Consider the following 17166-nt stretch of genomic DNA (forward strand, 5'->3'; position numbering starts at 1 on the left):
TTTATTTTGTGTCTTTAAAACAGTTGTAAGCTTGCCTTCAAAGTATGTTTTGGTTTAAGCAGCTTTGGGTTTTGCTTTTTTCCCTCCACCTGAGAACCCAGATTATATACTGTATCTCAGTTTAAAATTGATTCTGTGAAGCCAAAGCTTAAAACTAAATCAGCCCTGTCTGTACAGGGCATGGTAGTAGTCCTTATGAGTGCTTTAGAGGAAAGCCACACAGTTGTTGTCATACTTTCATGGCATGCTTGCCAAATTGTTTTTGTTTTTGAGAAATGTTTAGTGTCTTGCAGTAGCTGTTGGTGTCTGCCCAATATTGCACAGCCTAAGATATTGTCTGGTGTTTGTTTTGTGCCTGATACAACTGTGGATAGTATCATGCCTGTAAATAATTAATTCTTTGATTTCCTAGTGAATCCCACATACTGTTGTTGCATAAAATAAGGTTTGCTGCTTTAATTGCAAATGTGCTTCCCTTGAGGAAGGAATAGCCTGTGAATATTTCATCCTGTTTTGAGTGAGCTAAGTCCTAGTACCTCTTCAGATGCAAGGCATTACTCTTACTGAGACCAGTTTAGGCATTTACTCTTATTTGACACACGAAGTCTGCAAGTACATCCCTTTGTAGTGGTGACTTGTTGCTGCTCAGTTCATTCATGTATCTCCCACTTTTTGTGGCTGAGGAAGTCTTAGAAATTATCTTAAGTGCCCTATCTCTGAGGAGGTGTTCCACTTTCCTGTAGTGTCTGTCCTTTTTGTTCCCTGACTTCTGTAACAATCTTTAGAAATTTGTTCTTTGATATAAGGTAAATATGCAGGTGTTTGTAGAAGTTAATTTAATTCAGTGTTTTTCATAAAATTCCAAAAGTTTTTTAATTTTATTTGATGAAATGATAATAGATTATAAGCATGCAAATAGTCCTGGTAATGATGTGGGGGAGTTATCCAAACTGTTAAACTCAATAATTGGGAAGGTATGATGCTATGCTAGTTAATGCTTCCTAGAGGAGATGAATGATATAACTGAGGTAGCCACTGTGATCTGCTACTGGAGTGGTGGATATTGGGAGTATCTGTTAAAGATCCATTTTATTTAAGATAGGACTATGGAGCTGTCAGTAAAAATCTTTGGATGTAACTAGTAAGGCTGATTTGTGGTGTGGTTGTTAACTTGTGCTGTTAAGGAGGGGCAGCATAGGGAGAGTGTAGGGTGCTTCCTTGCTACTGACTTTCAAAGGAGATGGTGAGGATGCCTGGCCAGCTGCAGCCTACTGCCATGGCTGTGAATTGTGGAGGATAGATACTACAGTAATGGTAAGAGCCTGTAAGACTTCCATGAGGGAAAATCATGCTTCACAGTTGTCAGCAATGTAAGTGAGTCTGATTTCGGAGAAGAATTTATTCCAAATAAATATTCTTCTCTTAATTTTTCAAAAGGAGCTTGTAAATGTCACTGTGGAAGACTCATAAAGCAAGCTTCCATGGAATGGTGCCGGTTGGTTATTCACTCTGGGCTTTTCTTAAGGAAAGTTCCTATGTGAATAAATGATGACTTGGGAGAATGAAGTCCCATAGTGTTTTGTGTTGGAACTTTTTCCTAATTGCCTGTGGTTATATTGAACAGAAGTGATGAATAGTGAGAAGAGTTCAGTTGTACTAAGGTACTCACACAAGAAGTGTAGGCTGTGTGGAAGTACTTCATTTTTCTGGAGTAAGTTGAGTCATAGCAAATTGTAGATAAATGTTACACTTGGAAATCCTAACTTGATGTAGACCTAGTATGGGCTGTGAGCTGAATTGCTCAGGTTGGAGGATCTGTTAAAACACTTTCATTGTACAGAATCTGAAAGCTGGTGAATCCTGGGAAAAGAAAAAGGCTGTTATGCCACTGAAGTACACTGCAAGTCTACATGTGCAACACCGTGTGCATTGCTGTTTCCCTGGCCGTGCCCCCACCCATAAACCTCCTCAGAAGAAGGATGCAAGTTATGAAATGACCTTCTTGAAGGAGAAAAAACTTAAGATTCTGAAATTATGAATTATCTGGAGAAGTTAAATACAGACTTGCCTATTTTCAAGCTATCCTGCCTAGCTTTTATTTTGGTAGAAGTAGTGGCTGCAGAGTGGCAGGTTCCAAACAAACAGTCCTTAACAAGAAGGTAGCTATACTGTGGAACCCTTTGCTGTGCAAGATGTAGTAGCTATGGAAAGATTTAGGCACTTTGAGAGGGGGTGTGTCTAGGGGAAGCCTTTACTGTTTTGTGTGTGTTTAGATATTTCTTTTGGTTCAGAGGATTGGTAAGGTACAAATAAATGGAGGCTGAGAACATTCTGATGAGAACTGTAATAATGCTGGTCTTGATCATAAGCCCCTCCCTGTGTGCGTAACACTTGTATCTTGCCTTTAGTAGCCTGTAGCAAGTGGGTTTGCTCTCTCTGGCCTGATCTGTTAATTCATGCAACCTTTTTGTATGAATTATTGAAGTCTTTTATGGAACATTGAGGTGAAGTAAACTTTAAGGCTTTTATTGGTAACTTCTGTGAACTTGCTTTGAAGATGTCTAAATAAAAATGGAGTTTTTTAAAAGCCTGAGGTTGGATTTGTTTTATATATGTATATATAAATATATATATGTGTGTATGTATATCGGGTCTCACCAAACAGTGCTGATGTTGGTGGTTTTGTTTGCTAAACTGCTCACAGATGCAGTTCCACTAGCTTGTGGAGCACCTGCTCAGTCTGAGTTCTTGCCAAGCAAATTATAGTTTTATCCCAGGAGATGTGGCAGATGGGTCTCTTCAATACTTCCACACAAAGTGCAGGTTAAAAACTAGGTGAAAATGTATGACGGCGGTATGACTTGTCTGATTTCTAGTGTTGCTGTTATGCTTTCTGCTTTGCAAGGGCGTACATGTGTTCATAAATGGTAGAGAACTCTAACTCAAATAGTGAGGAAGCTACACATTCTAAGTACTTGTATGCAAGAGCTCTTTCGACTGCATATTCTGTTTGCGCTTTCAAAGCAAAAGGAAAAAATGCTGTTGCATGCAAAGAATCATGGTAGTGAAATCTTGGATATTACCGTGACATTAGTACTTCAGTCAAAATGTTATCAGTGTATATGATGCTGGTCACTTGTTCTATTGTACACCACCATCTGTGGTCTGACTCAGCAATGTTCTGCATTGCCAAGTCCTCAGGTCTGAGGAAGAACTATGTGGCCCGTCTGTTTCAACAGTTGAGCAAGCAAGGTTGGAGCTACGTTACCTTCCTCTTACTTCAGCTGATGAAGTTAACCACTCTTACCAGCAGAGAGTTGGGTTGGCCATACATATATAAAATACCAGCAGGATTTCTACTTCATATATGTGAATGAAATATAATTCCACTGATACTCTGAAAGGGTCTTCCTGGGACTAGGAATATAAGATGTTGTGAGAGTGGGAAACCAGTAGTGAACTCTTTCCTTGGCCTCCATGAGCTGAAGCCCCATCCAGCTTCCCCCCCACCCCCTATTCTCTCAAACATCAGTGAGCTGTTTGGGGGACCTTATGTAGATGTCCCTATCTGTCTCTGTAATTTAATAGTGTTGTGATGGTTCTTTTCCTGTATCAGTATTGCAAAGTATCCAACTATTTAATGATCCACAGGGCATTTCCAACACAGATGCTGAACTCCTTCAGAACTTAATAATATATAATTCAAACAAGGTGGTGTCAGACCTTGCCATCAAACTGGTAAATAATTTAGTAATTATTATTTGTTAGCACAGGAGCAGTAAATACTGACTTCTGCCCAAAATCTGAATAAGGTACACTGCTAACTAATTTCATCAGTTGCTGTGAGAAGCATAGGTTGTCTATTAGATGTGGATTACATAGTTCTGTAGATGTGCAATAAAACAAGGAAGGCTTTTTAAAAGATACAAGTGTTAAAAGCCAATTAAGAAGAATACTGACAGTGTGCTCATGTTCTTGTATTGATTGTACTTGGGTTTGGTCAGAAATGTGTATTAATAATTTGAACAGCCCTTAAATACTTGTCAGTTCGCAGGATAAGTTGCCCGTCAGAACTGCAGTCAGTGATAACTTTGAGTGTTTTTTTTTTTGTTACTGAACTTGTTGATCATTGTGGTATGGACAGATTGTCAGCACAACTGACTTCCAACATTCCTTTCCATAGGGCTTGATGTGTAACCTTTGTCCTTGTCTCTAGACATTCTGCATCCAGTTCTTGGGTTTCTTCCTCACTCCCATTAATGTTGCACAATAGACATACAGTTTAAAAAATGGAATGTGAAGGCATAGAAAATGAAAGTCTAAAATTTTGTTTAAATGAATCCCAAGTGTTGCCAAAAATCTGTTTTGCACTAAAATCCTTGGTAGTGAGAGAGAAGACACTACCTAGCAAGAAGGATGTTGAAGCTCTGTCAAGTGCTGAGAGGTCTGCAAGCGAGATTATATGGAAGTACAGTAGAAAGGGAAACTGATAAACAATGTTGTTCTTACAAAGCCCGATGATGTTTTTATTCAGCTACCTAAAAATAATTAAATGAGTTGAAATATTTGTCTTATTGGTGGTTCTGATGGTGCAGCATGTTCCTGGTGAGTCACCCTATTGGTGTGCAGACCTGTGTTAATAGAATGTGGGCTGCATGGGTAGGGTATGGGAATTGTGTTGAATTGCTGGCTGTGGTTTGGGTTTAGCGGTGGACAAGTTATTGTCAAGAGACTGCAAAACTAACTTTGAAATTGCAGTGTTGTTATTAAAGAAAATCGTACATAGAATCATAGAACAGTTTGGGTCAGAAGGGACCTTTAAAGGTCATCTACTCCAGTCCCTCTGCAGTGAGCAGGGATACGTTCAACGAGATCAGGTTACTTGGGGACCTCTCCAGCCTGACCTTGAATGTGTCCAGTGATGGGGCATCTACCACCTTTCTGGGCAACCCGTTCCAGTGTTTCACTATCCACATCATAGAAAAAGGTCTTCCTAATATCTAGTCTGAATCTCCCCTCTTTTAGTTTAAAACTGTTACCCCTTGGCCATTTTTATACAGCAGGCTGTATTAAAAAGTCTGTCCCCATCTTTCTTGGCAACATGGTCACCATGAACCTGGTCAGTGTGTCTCACTTGGATTAAACTTCTTCACTACAGCTCTGTTACAGTCACAAACTGTCTTCAACAACTTTATTAAAACATTTTAAGTTGATCAAGGAAGCATGTTTGCTATATTTAACGTTGCTGTTTGGTTTAATGCAACACTGGTTCTCATTCTTGGAATGCGATATGTTTTATTCTGCCTTTACAAAAATGGTTTATGAAATAATGTCACTTAGTACAGAGGCACTAGGGACAGGCGGTGAGGAAGGGAATTGGTTGCTGCAGCTGCAGTCTTTCTTTGGGCAGCTGGTTGTGAATTTTTGTTAGATGGCCTCTCAGAACTAAGTGTTAATGTCTGAGGGCCATAATGAGATGTCTTCAATATGTGAAAAATGTACCTGTTCTCTCAATACAAGACTTCTTCTAAGTGGCAAATGATTTGTCCAGGGAGGGTAGTCTTTAAAAGCATCCCTTTACTAATGTTATGTTACAGATAGTTAACCATAATTTACATGTGAATGGCATATGCAGTTGACTTGTGACACATGAAGTCCTACCACTTCATAAGTAATGTTAGGGAGCCATTCAGATCCCTGATGCTGTTTATACTTTGTAGTGGAAGGTTTTTTGTCTCTAACGAAAGATGGCAGGATACAAAAAATTAGAATTTGTGAAGGGAGTTCCTCAGTAGAAGCAGCAAAGCCCTGTAACGTAGGATTTAAGTCTCCTTTTTTGCTCTCCATTATTGTATCTTTGTTACTAGTATTTTTTTGTTACACTTCCTTCCTAGATGCTGTGCCTATTGACCTCCATGTAGAGGCACTTGATAGTTCTCTGAAAGTGCGTAAACTGATGTGTAGATTAATTGCATGGCAAAGTCTACAAGTAGTTTATATTTTGGAGTTAGTGTTGAAAAAGAGAATAAGCCAGGATGAGTTTTTGCTAGGGGAGGTAACATCCTTCCAGGAACATCTGGTAGTAAAAGTTCTGGATAACATTTTGGCCTTGCCAGAATCTCCCTTTGAGGTTTCAAGCCTGTAAACAGTCATGATTTGGCTTTAGTTTTAGCAGGAAATTATTGCCATGAAAGGGTGCTGGGGAGCCTCACATTAGGCAAAACAGATAAGGCTGTTTAGAAAAAGAAAGGAAAAAAAAACCCACCCACAAACAGCAGCAAACACCCCCCCCCCCCAACACCTACAAAAAAACAACCCAGCATATTTGCTTGAGCTTTTAATATACCAAAGACTTAATGCAATGTGACAGATACTAATGAGCACATTTCAGTTGTATTTGTCCTAATTAGAACAAAACTTGAGAATACATACGGAGACATCAGATTTCTAAACTATGAAATTCCCATCTGTACTACAAAATAATACAGTATCATATGGCAGCAAACTGGTCTTCTGTAAACAAGATGCAGGTGGAGCATGGTGTGCTCATTCACAGATTTTGGGCAGACAGAAGTTTAAAAGTAGGCCTTTCATGATGTTTGGATGCTTCAAAGCTCCATGCTTGTCCATGTAACTGAATCTGCTTTTCAGTATATCTGTGTTGCCAGTGAGAAAAATGTGATCTTGTTTTTCCCTAAAAAATCCAAAATTTGTTTATGATTAAGTTCAGTTCTTATTCTAGGTCTGAGACTGAACTCTGTAGGCTAAAAATGTCAGAACAGGGATAATAGATGTGATTTCCTCAAGAAGTTAATCTATTTTAAGTGCACACTTGACTCAAATACCTTTTGTTCTGTGGTTAAGCGTTGCTGTATATTTGCACTTTCACTCAACATGGCAAGAGTTGTAGAATCGTGGATGAATGTTCACTATTCTGTTAACTCTTTCAGGCATACCTGAATAAGTTTAGAAAGCATGCTTGGATCATTGTTGGTATTTTCTTATTCTTCAAAAATGATACTAAGTGTCTTAAGAAAGAAAAATAGGTGAATGGGAGAATTTGACTTCCTCCTAGAAGGAACTGCAAGTTTTGCTGCAACCTGGTCTCTTTCTTGTAAACTAGGTCTCAGTTTAAAATTCCCAAAGGTTTTTTGTTACTGCTGTTTAAATGTTAATTGCCATAGTATAACTGTTGCCTCTGATGGGAACTCCCTGGCTGTCCTGCTGGGAGTCAGCCAGGCAGGGCAACCTCATCTGATAGCAAGGTGAGCTGTCCTTTGTTTTGAGTGGTGATTTAGCTGACTGCCAAAGGTTGCTGCAGTTAAGTCCTATCCCAGAGACTGGAGGCACATCAACCGATTACCCAGAAGTCACCATAGGCATGTTTCTGTACTGCTTGTATCCTGGGAAGAAACACAGTGATATATTGTGGCTGCAAAGCAGTTACTACACTCTGCAATTATTTAACGTGGACTTTACCTCTGTCCTAGAAGATTGATGAAGTGGGCGTGATCTATGAGACTGTTATTCAGGCACAGAACTGAAATGACACTGTTTCTCCTGAGAACAGCTGTCTAAATTACAGCAGGACAATACACCTTGTTAGCTGAAAATGGTGCCAAGTTAAGCCCGATTTGTTTGGGTTTTGTTTTCCTTCCTTCAAGTTAAAAAGGTTAAATAACCTTAAGTCATTCATGCCTACAGGGACAAGTGTGCCTTTAACTGGCTGAAGTAAATTTGTTTAAAATTGATCAACTGTAGTGATCAGTAATCATTTAAATTACTAAGACCTTACTGACTTGTTAACATTAGGTGACATCTTTCAAAAGAAGGAAAGGGACCCAGGTGCTCATGTAGGGTTTTTTTTTAATTTGTTCCCAAAGTTGAACCACATTGTTTGCCAGTTTACCTGGTGATTAAGTAAATGATAACCTAAATAAGTCTAAAAGTAGCCCTTAGCTGTAGTGTTCAAGGTAGAAATAAGGTTTTGTTTTGCTTTTAATACCCAGGTAAATTCTCCCTCCGTAGATATCTGTATATAGATTTTTGAGGTTATTACAGGTCTATCCAACTTCATGGTTACTCTCTTCCTCCTGAGAGTGTACATAGCAACAAGTCTTCTGTCTGAGGTTTCTTACTCTGGGAGGTCACGGCATCAGGGAAATAAGATGTTGAAAGGAGTGTCTAGACTCTTTAAGCCTTCCCAAAAGTTCAGGATTTCTGACTTAGCTTTCTTTTAAGACTTTCCAAATCAAAGTAGGCATTCCTACTTGCCTTCGCTATTTCTGTTGAAAAGGGATTAACAGCTTTTCATAAAAAAGAGGCCATGAGGTAGAGCATTGGCTGTATGTAAATGAAAGCAGATAGTGTTCTGAATGCTGAGAAAAGGCAATATAATAGGAATAGTCATATTGAGCTAGAGGCTGTTAGTGATCTGATAGTCATTCCTTGCTGAAAGATCTGCCTTTGCAATACTACCTTAAGGTACTCTGGTTTTAAATACATGTCGATGATTATATTCCATCTTTTTTCCAGAAATGTTACGAACAAAAACAGTACAAAAATGGACTCAAGTTCTGCAAGATGATCCTCTCTAACCCGAAATTTGCTGAACATGGAGGTAACTGCAGACTCAAAAGATTGTTTGGGTTTTTTTGGGGGAGGGTTTGTTTGTTTGTTTTTTCCCTCCTATCATGAGCCAAATGTGTAATCAGTCTATTCCATATTACTGGGAACGAAAGGAGCTTGTTGCTGAGTATGATTGTGTCCTTAGGACTGAATAGTTACTGGGGATTTTCAGGTTTTGTGCTTTCAGACCAAGTTTTCACCCTAGTTCAGTCAAACACTCCTGTGAAGTGGGATGATGAAGATCAAAATATATGGTGGAAGCACACTTCAGTGAAGCTTCCAAGTAAGTTGCCTTTCTAGGTTTCTGGGTCAGAATGATAGTGTGAGATTTTCTTGTATTCCCACATTCCTGTTTAATAGCAAGCCCGGACTTTTTATATATATATATATATATATATATTACATCAAGGTATTCCACCAATGAATTAAAAATCTTGCCTTTTTTGTCAAGTTCATATTCTTAAATTTTCTGTACTGCATACCAAATTGCTACTTACAAGGAACAAAGTTAACTGTAATACTGTTGGTGCTAAGACTTGAAGCTAAAGACAGAATCTGGAGATCCTGTTCTGATAAATACTGCAGGAAATTGGACAGCAAAACCTGTCAGAACTTAATCCTCAATAAGATAACTCTAGTCTTACTCTATTACAGAGTTTCTGTGCATGGCTCAGCCAACCTTTCCTTCTGATACAGTGATTTTTTTTCTTGTTTGTCTGCTGTTGAAGTAACCTAACATTGAGTGTGCATGTACTGTGTCAGTAGGATTATTTTCCTATTTGACATTGTCAAATTTTGGCAAAATGTTCAGCTAATCCTTTTCATGCTTCCATCAGTCTGCTGTTTCTTTGTCTTCATTACTTCCCTAGAGATAAAATTACAATTTTCTTGTTGCCTCAAAGCTGGAGTGGCTTTTCCAGTTCTGATCTAATGCATTTGTCTCCACTAGCACTTGTTTTTATAACATCTCAGTATACATATCTCTCTTTCTGCTTTTGCTGCCACTTAAACTTTTCCAGGACAACTAGCTGCCTTGGCAGTCGACATACTACTTGGGCTCTGAGCCACTAATGGCTTTGAAGCTTGGGAGCAGAGTCTGGAATGAACAGCTGAAGCAGAACTAAGCTGATGAAATGATCTGATGGGAAGCTGCACTGTTGTCACACTTAGCTTCAGAGACAAGGAATTTGAAAAATTTAGGGAGAAGGTGGCAAACAGATGGATTGCTGTGGCTGGGCAGCTATTTCCCTGGTATGGGAAGTTAGCTTGCCCTCCTTCCCACAGTGGGGATATTCTTTTTTCAAGCATCCTGATATTATTGGGAAGGCATCATTCTAGCTTTTTCTGTCCTTATAGCGTGTATGTAGGACGACTTGAAAACCAAAATCGTTGGCTCATTTTGGATTATTGTTCACCATAGGTCCGCTTCTACAGAAAACTCAGTTAAACAGGTCTGTCAGACTTCAAACTGCTGTTACATCTGACCTTGGGATGATGGACCATTGCCATTGATACTGGGGAAAAGGCTGCAATTGGAGGAAAACTAGAGTATTATGATGAAAATGTGACTCATCTTCTGGCAGGAGCCAAAACTCTTATTGGGGGGGCGGGGGAATAAAGAATCTGGAGCAGCTTTCAGGCCTAGTGCAGCTTGTTTCCCACAGTGTTACTTGAAGAATGGCAGAAAAGGAAAAGCAATCGTTCTACCAATGTATTATTTGGAACCTTGTGCCTCTCAGTTTTGATTGAAATGCTCCTACTTTGAGAAGGCCTTTTAACCCCAAAACACCACAGCAGGAAATACACTTCTCAACTAATGCTTTGTAAGCAACCTGTATTAGTGGAGCTGACTGTGACAGAGATTGGTTTCTTATGCTATGACACAGTCTAATGATTTTTTTTTGTTTGTTTTTTCTTGTCCTGTCCACTCTGGAGCTTTAACATGCATTGAGAAGCTCCTTAGAATTGTTTTAGCTTACTGTTAACCCCCTTAGAGCCGGTTAAATGTATTTTTTTTTAATTAATAAACTTAGTGTTGCTTGTGTTCATCACATCTGTATGATGATATGCAGTGGTCTTAAGACCGTTTTGAAGAAAGGAAATGTTTCCATATAACAGTCTTCAGCTGTGTGAGGCCGCTATCCTGATCTAAATATATCTTTTAATGAGGAACTTCACTGTGTAACAACTTCAAAGGATATCTGCACTGTAAAACTGGCATATGGGAAGTCAGAAACATAAGTATATGATATGTCTTACAGAGACGCTGGCAATGAAAGGACTGACCCTGAACTGCTTAGGGAAGAAGGAAGAAGCATATGAATTTGTTCGTAAAGGACTTCGTAATGATGTAAAGAGTCATGTCTGTATCCTTTGTAATACAAAATCTGGTTTTTTTTGCTACGAGTTCTTACTTCTGCTTTTATGTACTGATGTGGCAACAAAGTCATAGTTTTGAAGTACATAATGTGATCTGCATAAAAAAAAGTCTAAAGGTATTATGAATATTCATATACAATGAATATTAATTGGTAATCAAACACTTGAAACAAGGTTATATTTTCCTTTCTACAGTTTTGCAGAACCTTTAAAAAAATGCCTTTAGCATTTATGTCTTAGGAAAAGACCATCCATAATGGTACATCTTTGTAAAATCTGTCTTTTTCCTGAAGTTTCCTTCTCTCAAAAAGGTGTAAGAAATCTAATCTAGAGGTGTTCTGAAAGAACCTATTTTGCCACTAGGTTTTAGGTAATGCTTTAGGTCTCCTGGCTTGAGTTTTGTTGTGAGTTTGTCTTTCAGAAGTTTGTACCTGTAAACTACTTAATAGCTATGTAGACAGCTACTCCCAAAGTTCTTCTGTTTAAGCCACAGGTAGAAGACCATTCCAGATTTGGACAGAATGCCTTACTTGTTCTGTATGTATTAAACTTGCATGTTAAGGGGAAATTTTCCCATTAAGTATGCAAGCTTTTAACAAAATCTTCATTTAGTATCACAGGAAACACTTTCTGATGACCGTGTAGGTAAGAGAAGGGGATGGCTGTTTACACCATTCATTTGTTCAGGGAGCTTGAGGTTGGAAAAATCCTGTTAACTGCTAACCTCCATACTCCTAGAGGTGTGCCATAGAACAAAGACACTTTGTACCTTGTTGATTCTAAAAGCTGAATACCTAAGGAATACTAAAACAATTTTAATCTATGTGTAAGAAGTCTTGCACCTTGAATCAGGGAGTAAAAGAGTCTGGGCGAGTCACGGAGAGTTTGGAGGGGATTTTCATTCCTAAACAAAGTTCCAGATTAGGGATATATCAGCATCACTAGTTCTTGTCTACAGTTCATGCTGACTCTTAAAACTGTCTGGAAGACTCCCCTACAAATGCTGGAGAGATCTGTGCTTTTTCACATGTAATCTGGGGGGTGGGGTGGTCAAAGGGACCCTCTTCCTGGACAAGTTCAAAAGAAAAAAAACCCGACTTATTTTGGTTATGAGTTTCAGTGGATTTTATCACTATTTAGCTGACTCGTTAAACTTGGCTTACTTTAAGAAGGCTGCAAGATTTGTTTTCTGAATTCAGGTCTAAACTCAGGTCAAAACTCATCTGAATGATATTAGGCACAGGTTTGGGGTTTTGGGGGGGGGTTTGGGGGGCTTTTTGTTTTTTTTTTTTTCTTTTTTTAAGATGCATCCATAGAACTTGTTCTGACAAAGCAGGAAATTTGAACTTTGTGCATTCAGGTGTATTGTTACAGCTCTACAGAGAACCCCTTGAGTAATCTGTGCAGATTACTTCTCTAGCGTAGTGAAGTAATAGCGAATTCATTCAGATTTGCTACAGTACTTTCAATTGTCATCTCTTGATAAATTCTAAAGAAATAGCTAACCTCTTTTACTACCACCATGCTTTAAGAGCACCCAGTGTGCTATCTTAATGTCACTGCCCAAATACCTGAATCTTTCCTGATGGCTGGGCTCCAGTACATGGGGAGAGTCAAGACTAAAGTATATATTCCAGGTTCCTTCTACATCCTTTGCAAAGACTTGTGACTAGCCATGAAGTTCTGATGAAAGCTTGCAGGCCTGTTAATTCTCAGTGTTATTACCTAAGCAGAGCTTGGGAGGTTCTCTAAAATGTTTGCATCTGCTTTTTTATGTGAGCTTAATGCCTATTACTTGGTTTAAAGGAAGAGGCGAGGGGAGAAGGGGGGTAGCCACTGAAGTCACCTCGTTCCAGTAGCTGGTTTTGAGGAGGTGCAATACATCTATGTGTTCTTACTTTCTTGGGCTAACTTTTAAAGATGCTTTTGATTTAGTTACCTGTGCTTTTTAGAAAGGACATGGTGGAAGGTGCTTAAAATACAGTTGGTCACTTCAGTGTTGTTTAAGGAGTAGGAGATTTTAATTCTGTGTTTCCCCATATTGAGGTCTGTAGGGAAATAGCCATTGTAAAATGGTTTAGAATTCCAGAAATTTTCTGGTCAAACTACATATTATATTCAGGACGCTGTAGAACACATGCAAGACTACCCAGAGCTGTCTACTATAATAATTGGTAGCACTGTGCTTTGTTGTCTTGTGTCAGCTGTTAAAATTCCTTAATGCTGAGTCTCGACTACTGTACACACTTCTGAGTCGGTTTGTGCTTTTCTTTACGTGATTGCTTGGTCACAAATACGATTTATGAAAGATTAAGCCAGATTTCCTGGATTCAGTTGATATGGTAATGATGCCTGAAAAATTACTCAAAGCATCATCTTAGTTTAAGTATGCGTTTGAAGTGCACATAAATTCTTTTGGACTGGACTGTCATTCTCTAGGTGAGAATCTAAAATGCCAGTAGTTCTCATGCAGGTATATGAAGATGCTGCATTTAACTTTGATCCATGTCTTGAATCCTTGAACTCAAATAGCCAAGGCAGGCTTTATAGAAAGAAGTAGCAGTACTATACACAAGTGCTGTCACTGTATACAAAACTGTTTTGTCCCCCTTTCCCGTCTAGTCTTGCATCCTCACGGCACTGACAGCATCTCTCCTAACAGTCTCAAAGATTTGTATGAAGATTTTGTGGGCTTCAGCTGGCTGAAATGAATTTGGTGTTCCTCTAGAAATGCAAAAGGGGTCTTTTGCCTCTTAGAAGTTTCCTTCAGACTTAATTCTCACAAGTCTTCTTTTGGCTGAAGTCTTATATCTAGAATTGACTTCAGGGACATGAGTCGTTCTAAGAAAGAAGAATCTCAGAGTTCTGTTTCTTCCATTAACTTGAGCAGGTTAACCCATTGAAATGCAAAGTTTAGGAATGATTGTATCTTTGGAGGAAACAGTTGCTTCTATTTCAATTCAATAGCATATTAACTCTTGAATATTTTGATTATAAACACTGAGTTATTTGTGTCTTCTTAATTGAAAGCGGGTGAAGGATGCATGTACCTCTCCCCAAGATCTGCTGTGGTTTTGCTGCTTCAGGGGCACATTGGAGAGCTTTTGAGCCACTATTGATTTGAAAATCAGTACTGTGGAAGATGTTGCCTTTGTGAGCTACTATTAACCTGGAATAGCAAAAAGTTGATAGTCGCAAGTAATCCTTCTCTTAAGACTTTTGGAAACTAACGTAAATACAGTGTACTGTGTTGTAATGACATATGTTGGTTTCATGCTTTGAATTCAGAATCTTTCCGGGATAAAAAAAGATGCTTGCAAGAGAAAAGTCTAGTGAAATGATACACAAGTCATGGAAATCTGAGTTGCTGAGAATGCGACAAAGGCTTTTGACTTCTGAAATGCTAAGGTTTCCTTTTGTCAGTGAGTAAAGTGAGCCTCTGTGTTTCTCTTACTGTAAAATCTGGGGACTACTTGATGTTACAGATAGGCAAGTGGGGAAAAGTAAAACTTGTACACTAATTGCACTGTTAGAGTGAGACACTTCTAAAAGTAAGAAGTCCTGCTGTAGTTACAGTAGTATATTAGAAACAATACATCTCTAAGAATATCTCTTCTGGGTCTTATGGAGTTTGGATCCTTTAGTTTGTATAACAGTAGGTTTTTGGGGGTGTATGAGTGTGACTGAACAGAAGATACCTTAAAACTTTAAAAGCTTCTAAGTAAGCAATAACATTTTAAAATGTGACAGCAAAGTCCAGCTGCAGTAATGAAACTTAGTTTATAAGGATGCTGATCTTCATGGAACATGTCATGTTGTTTCATAACACAAATACACTGCAGTTACTTTGAAACTTGGCAGTATATTTTCCTTAATGTGCATTAGGTTGGCACGTCTATGGTCTTCTGCAACGTTCTGATAAGAAATACGATGAAGCCATCAAGTGTTACCGGAATGCACTCAAGCTAGATAAAGATAATCTACAGATCTTGAGAGATCTCTCTTTGTTACAGATTCAGATGAGGGATTTAGAAGGATACAGAGTAAGTATTCTCTTTGCATTCCCATTTATTGCTGTTTGCATGCTCTTGTTATTCTATCCATTACTAAGTCTTCTGTTGGCAGTAATTCTGTTGCTACTTCGTTTTGCTTTTCAAAAGTGTTTTAAGCTCTTTGTTTAGGAAAGCATGATAAGTACTGCAGCAGAGTTCCATATAATGTTGAGAACAAAACTAAAGTACAGTTATTCAGTACAATTTGACTTGCGGATCACCTTGTAAAACTCTAGTTCTCAACTTGTTTTTCACTAAAATAATGAAAATGATAAAATTTAAAGGTTAGCAAGTAGGAGTACTTACTGTGCTGTTAAGTACTGCAAATGGTGGTTTTGGTGTCTATAGTGAAGGTGTGTTTTGTGAGAAATATGCTATCATGTTTCCCTTGAGTATGTTGGAAACTTGCCCCATGACAATTGATTTCTTGGACCCAATACTGCTGTTATAAATAAAACCTTAAAATTTGTCTAAAACCAGTGCTAGTGGTTTTAAAATGACTGAACTGATATGGCTGTGAAATGGAAAAGCCCTGCTCCTCTTCTGTGTGCTATTTCATGTGAAGCAGAAGGCTGTATTATGGGCTTTGGTGCTAGCTGATCTCATTCACTGAGAAGGTTGAATTTGCTAATGCAAGAAAAGGGAATGACTGATTAGGGGGATATGATTTGGCTCAGGAAAGGGGGTCTGAGAAGCGCTGCAGCAATATAAGTATGAGGACCTTCTGCTGTGAGGAGAGTGGGACTGGTCTTTCAGTGGCAATGAGCAGTTTTCCAGTGGAAACACATCTCTGAGATTTCAGAGCTCTCTTTTTGGAAATAATTTAGGCCCTTAAGAGGTAGTCTTGAAAATGGCACCTCTTGTGTCCCAATAAATAGATTTTGTGCTTTGTGCCATGACTCCTGTATTGAGGATGTAGCCCTCCATGATTTATGTGACAGAAACATGTTGCTTTTCCCTGTGCTGTAAGAATTAAAAAAATTGTCCAGGGCTTTTAAAAGATCATTTAAAGTATAAGCTGTGCTGGTGGTAAATTATCATAAAGGTGGTGTAACTTTTTTGTTTTAAACATCTCTGTTACTTTAAAATTGCTTTTCTTTTACTGAAGGAGACAAGATACCAGCTACTTCAGCTGCGCCCCACACAAAGGGCTTCCTGGATTGGATATGCCATTGCTTACCATTTACTGAAAGATTATGATATGGCCTTAAAATTACTTGAAGAGTTTAGGAAAACCCAACAGGTAAGACTCCCTATTCTGGAAAGAGAAACTTTTCTGTATAAAAGATGAAATCTGAGGAATGAGTTCTTTCTAATTAAGAACTAGTTAAGAATTAGGAGGAAATTTGTTATTTTGGAGTTTTCTGCTTTGAGCAGAAAGATTTCCAGAAGCTTAGCAGCTGTTGCAAATTATACAGGAGAATACTTTCCCACTCTCAATAGGCTCTTACGAGTTGAGATTATAAGGGTAGACTGATCTGGAGCAACTGAGGAACTTAATGTTTGTGAGGCTTGTAGCTAAAGAAAACCTGTGATGATCCTACTCCTTTTACACTAGTAAAAGTAAAGTCAATTTTCTGAAGTAAAGCTTCAGAAAATACTGTTCAGTGTTGAATGTGCTCGTTTGCCCTTTCTCTTGCCATAGCCTAGAAGCCATTACATCTCCACAAAGAATGTGAAAAGCAACTTTTTTGTTACTTTGTATGCATATATATATATTATGTACTTAAAATTATGTGATTGGTGTCGAAGTAACAGGAAAGCACCGCTGAAATCTTCCAGAAGATGTGGTGTACTGAAATTTGTTGGAGTAAATGGTACAGTGCTAAAATTGTTGAGTATAACCTTTCTTCAAGAGAAACCATTCACTTATTTTGTTACTGGTAATTCAGAAGTATAAAGTCTGAATTAACAGAGTGGATGTGTTGATTTTTCTGTAACATGGAAAGAAAACCCATGTTTATAGATGCATGTGGTTTGGGAGGCATGCAGATGATATCACCTAACCTATAGACTTTGATGTTTTCAAACAAAAATCTTGCCTCATCTCTGAGACAGTCGCATTTGAGATGTTAAATGGCCAGAATGATGCTAACAGTAAGAAAGG

General features: G+C 38.5%; 1 protein-coding gene across 3 annotated transcripts in view; it reads left to right on the forward strand.

Annotated features, from left to right (window-relative positions):
• Positions 1-17166, forward strand: part of NAA16 (N-alpha-acetyltransferase 16, NatA auxiliary subunit) — a 61808-nt gene that overhangs the window by 3287 nt on the left and 41355 nt on the right. For 2 of the 3 annotated variants that reach the window (XM_065678173.1, XM_065678174.1), the window contains exons 2-5: positions 8536-8620; positions 10890-10994; positions 14893-15050; positions 16168-16302. In XM_065678173.1, the coding sequence (XP_065534245.1) occupies positions 8536-8620; positions 10890-10994; positions 14893-15050; positions 16168-16302 (483 nt within the window). Of the gene's footprint in view, positions 1-8535; positions 8621-8706; positions 8912-10889; positions 10995-14892; positions 15051-16167; positions 16303-17166 lie in introns of those variants that run through there. The other variant, XM_065678172.1, reaches the window with a different exon arrangement.

This window comes from Lathamus discolor, chromosome 4 (assembly GCF_037157495.1).
Source record: "Lathamus discolor isolate bLatDis1 chromosome 4, bLatDis1.hap1, whole genome shotgun sequence".
Taxonomy (NCBI): domain Eukaryota; kingdom Metazoa; phylum Chordata; class Aves; order Psittaciformes; family Psittacidae; genus Lathamus; species Lathamus discolor.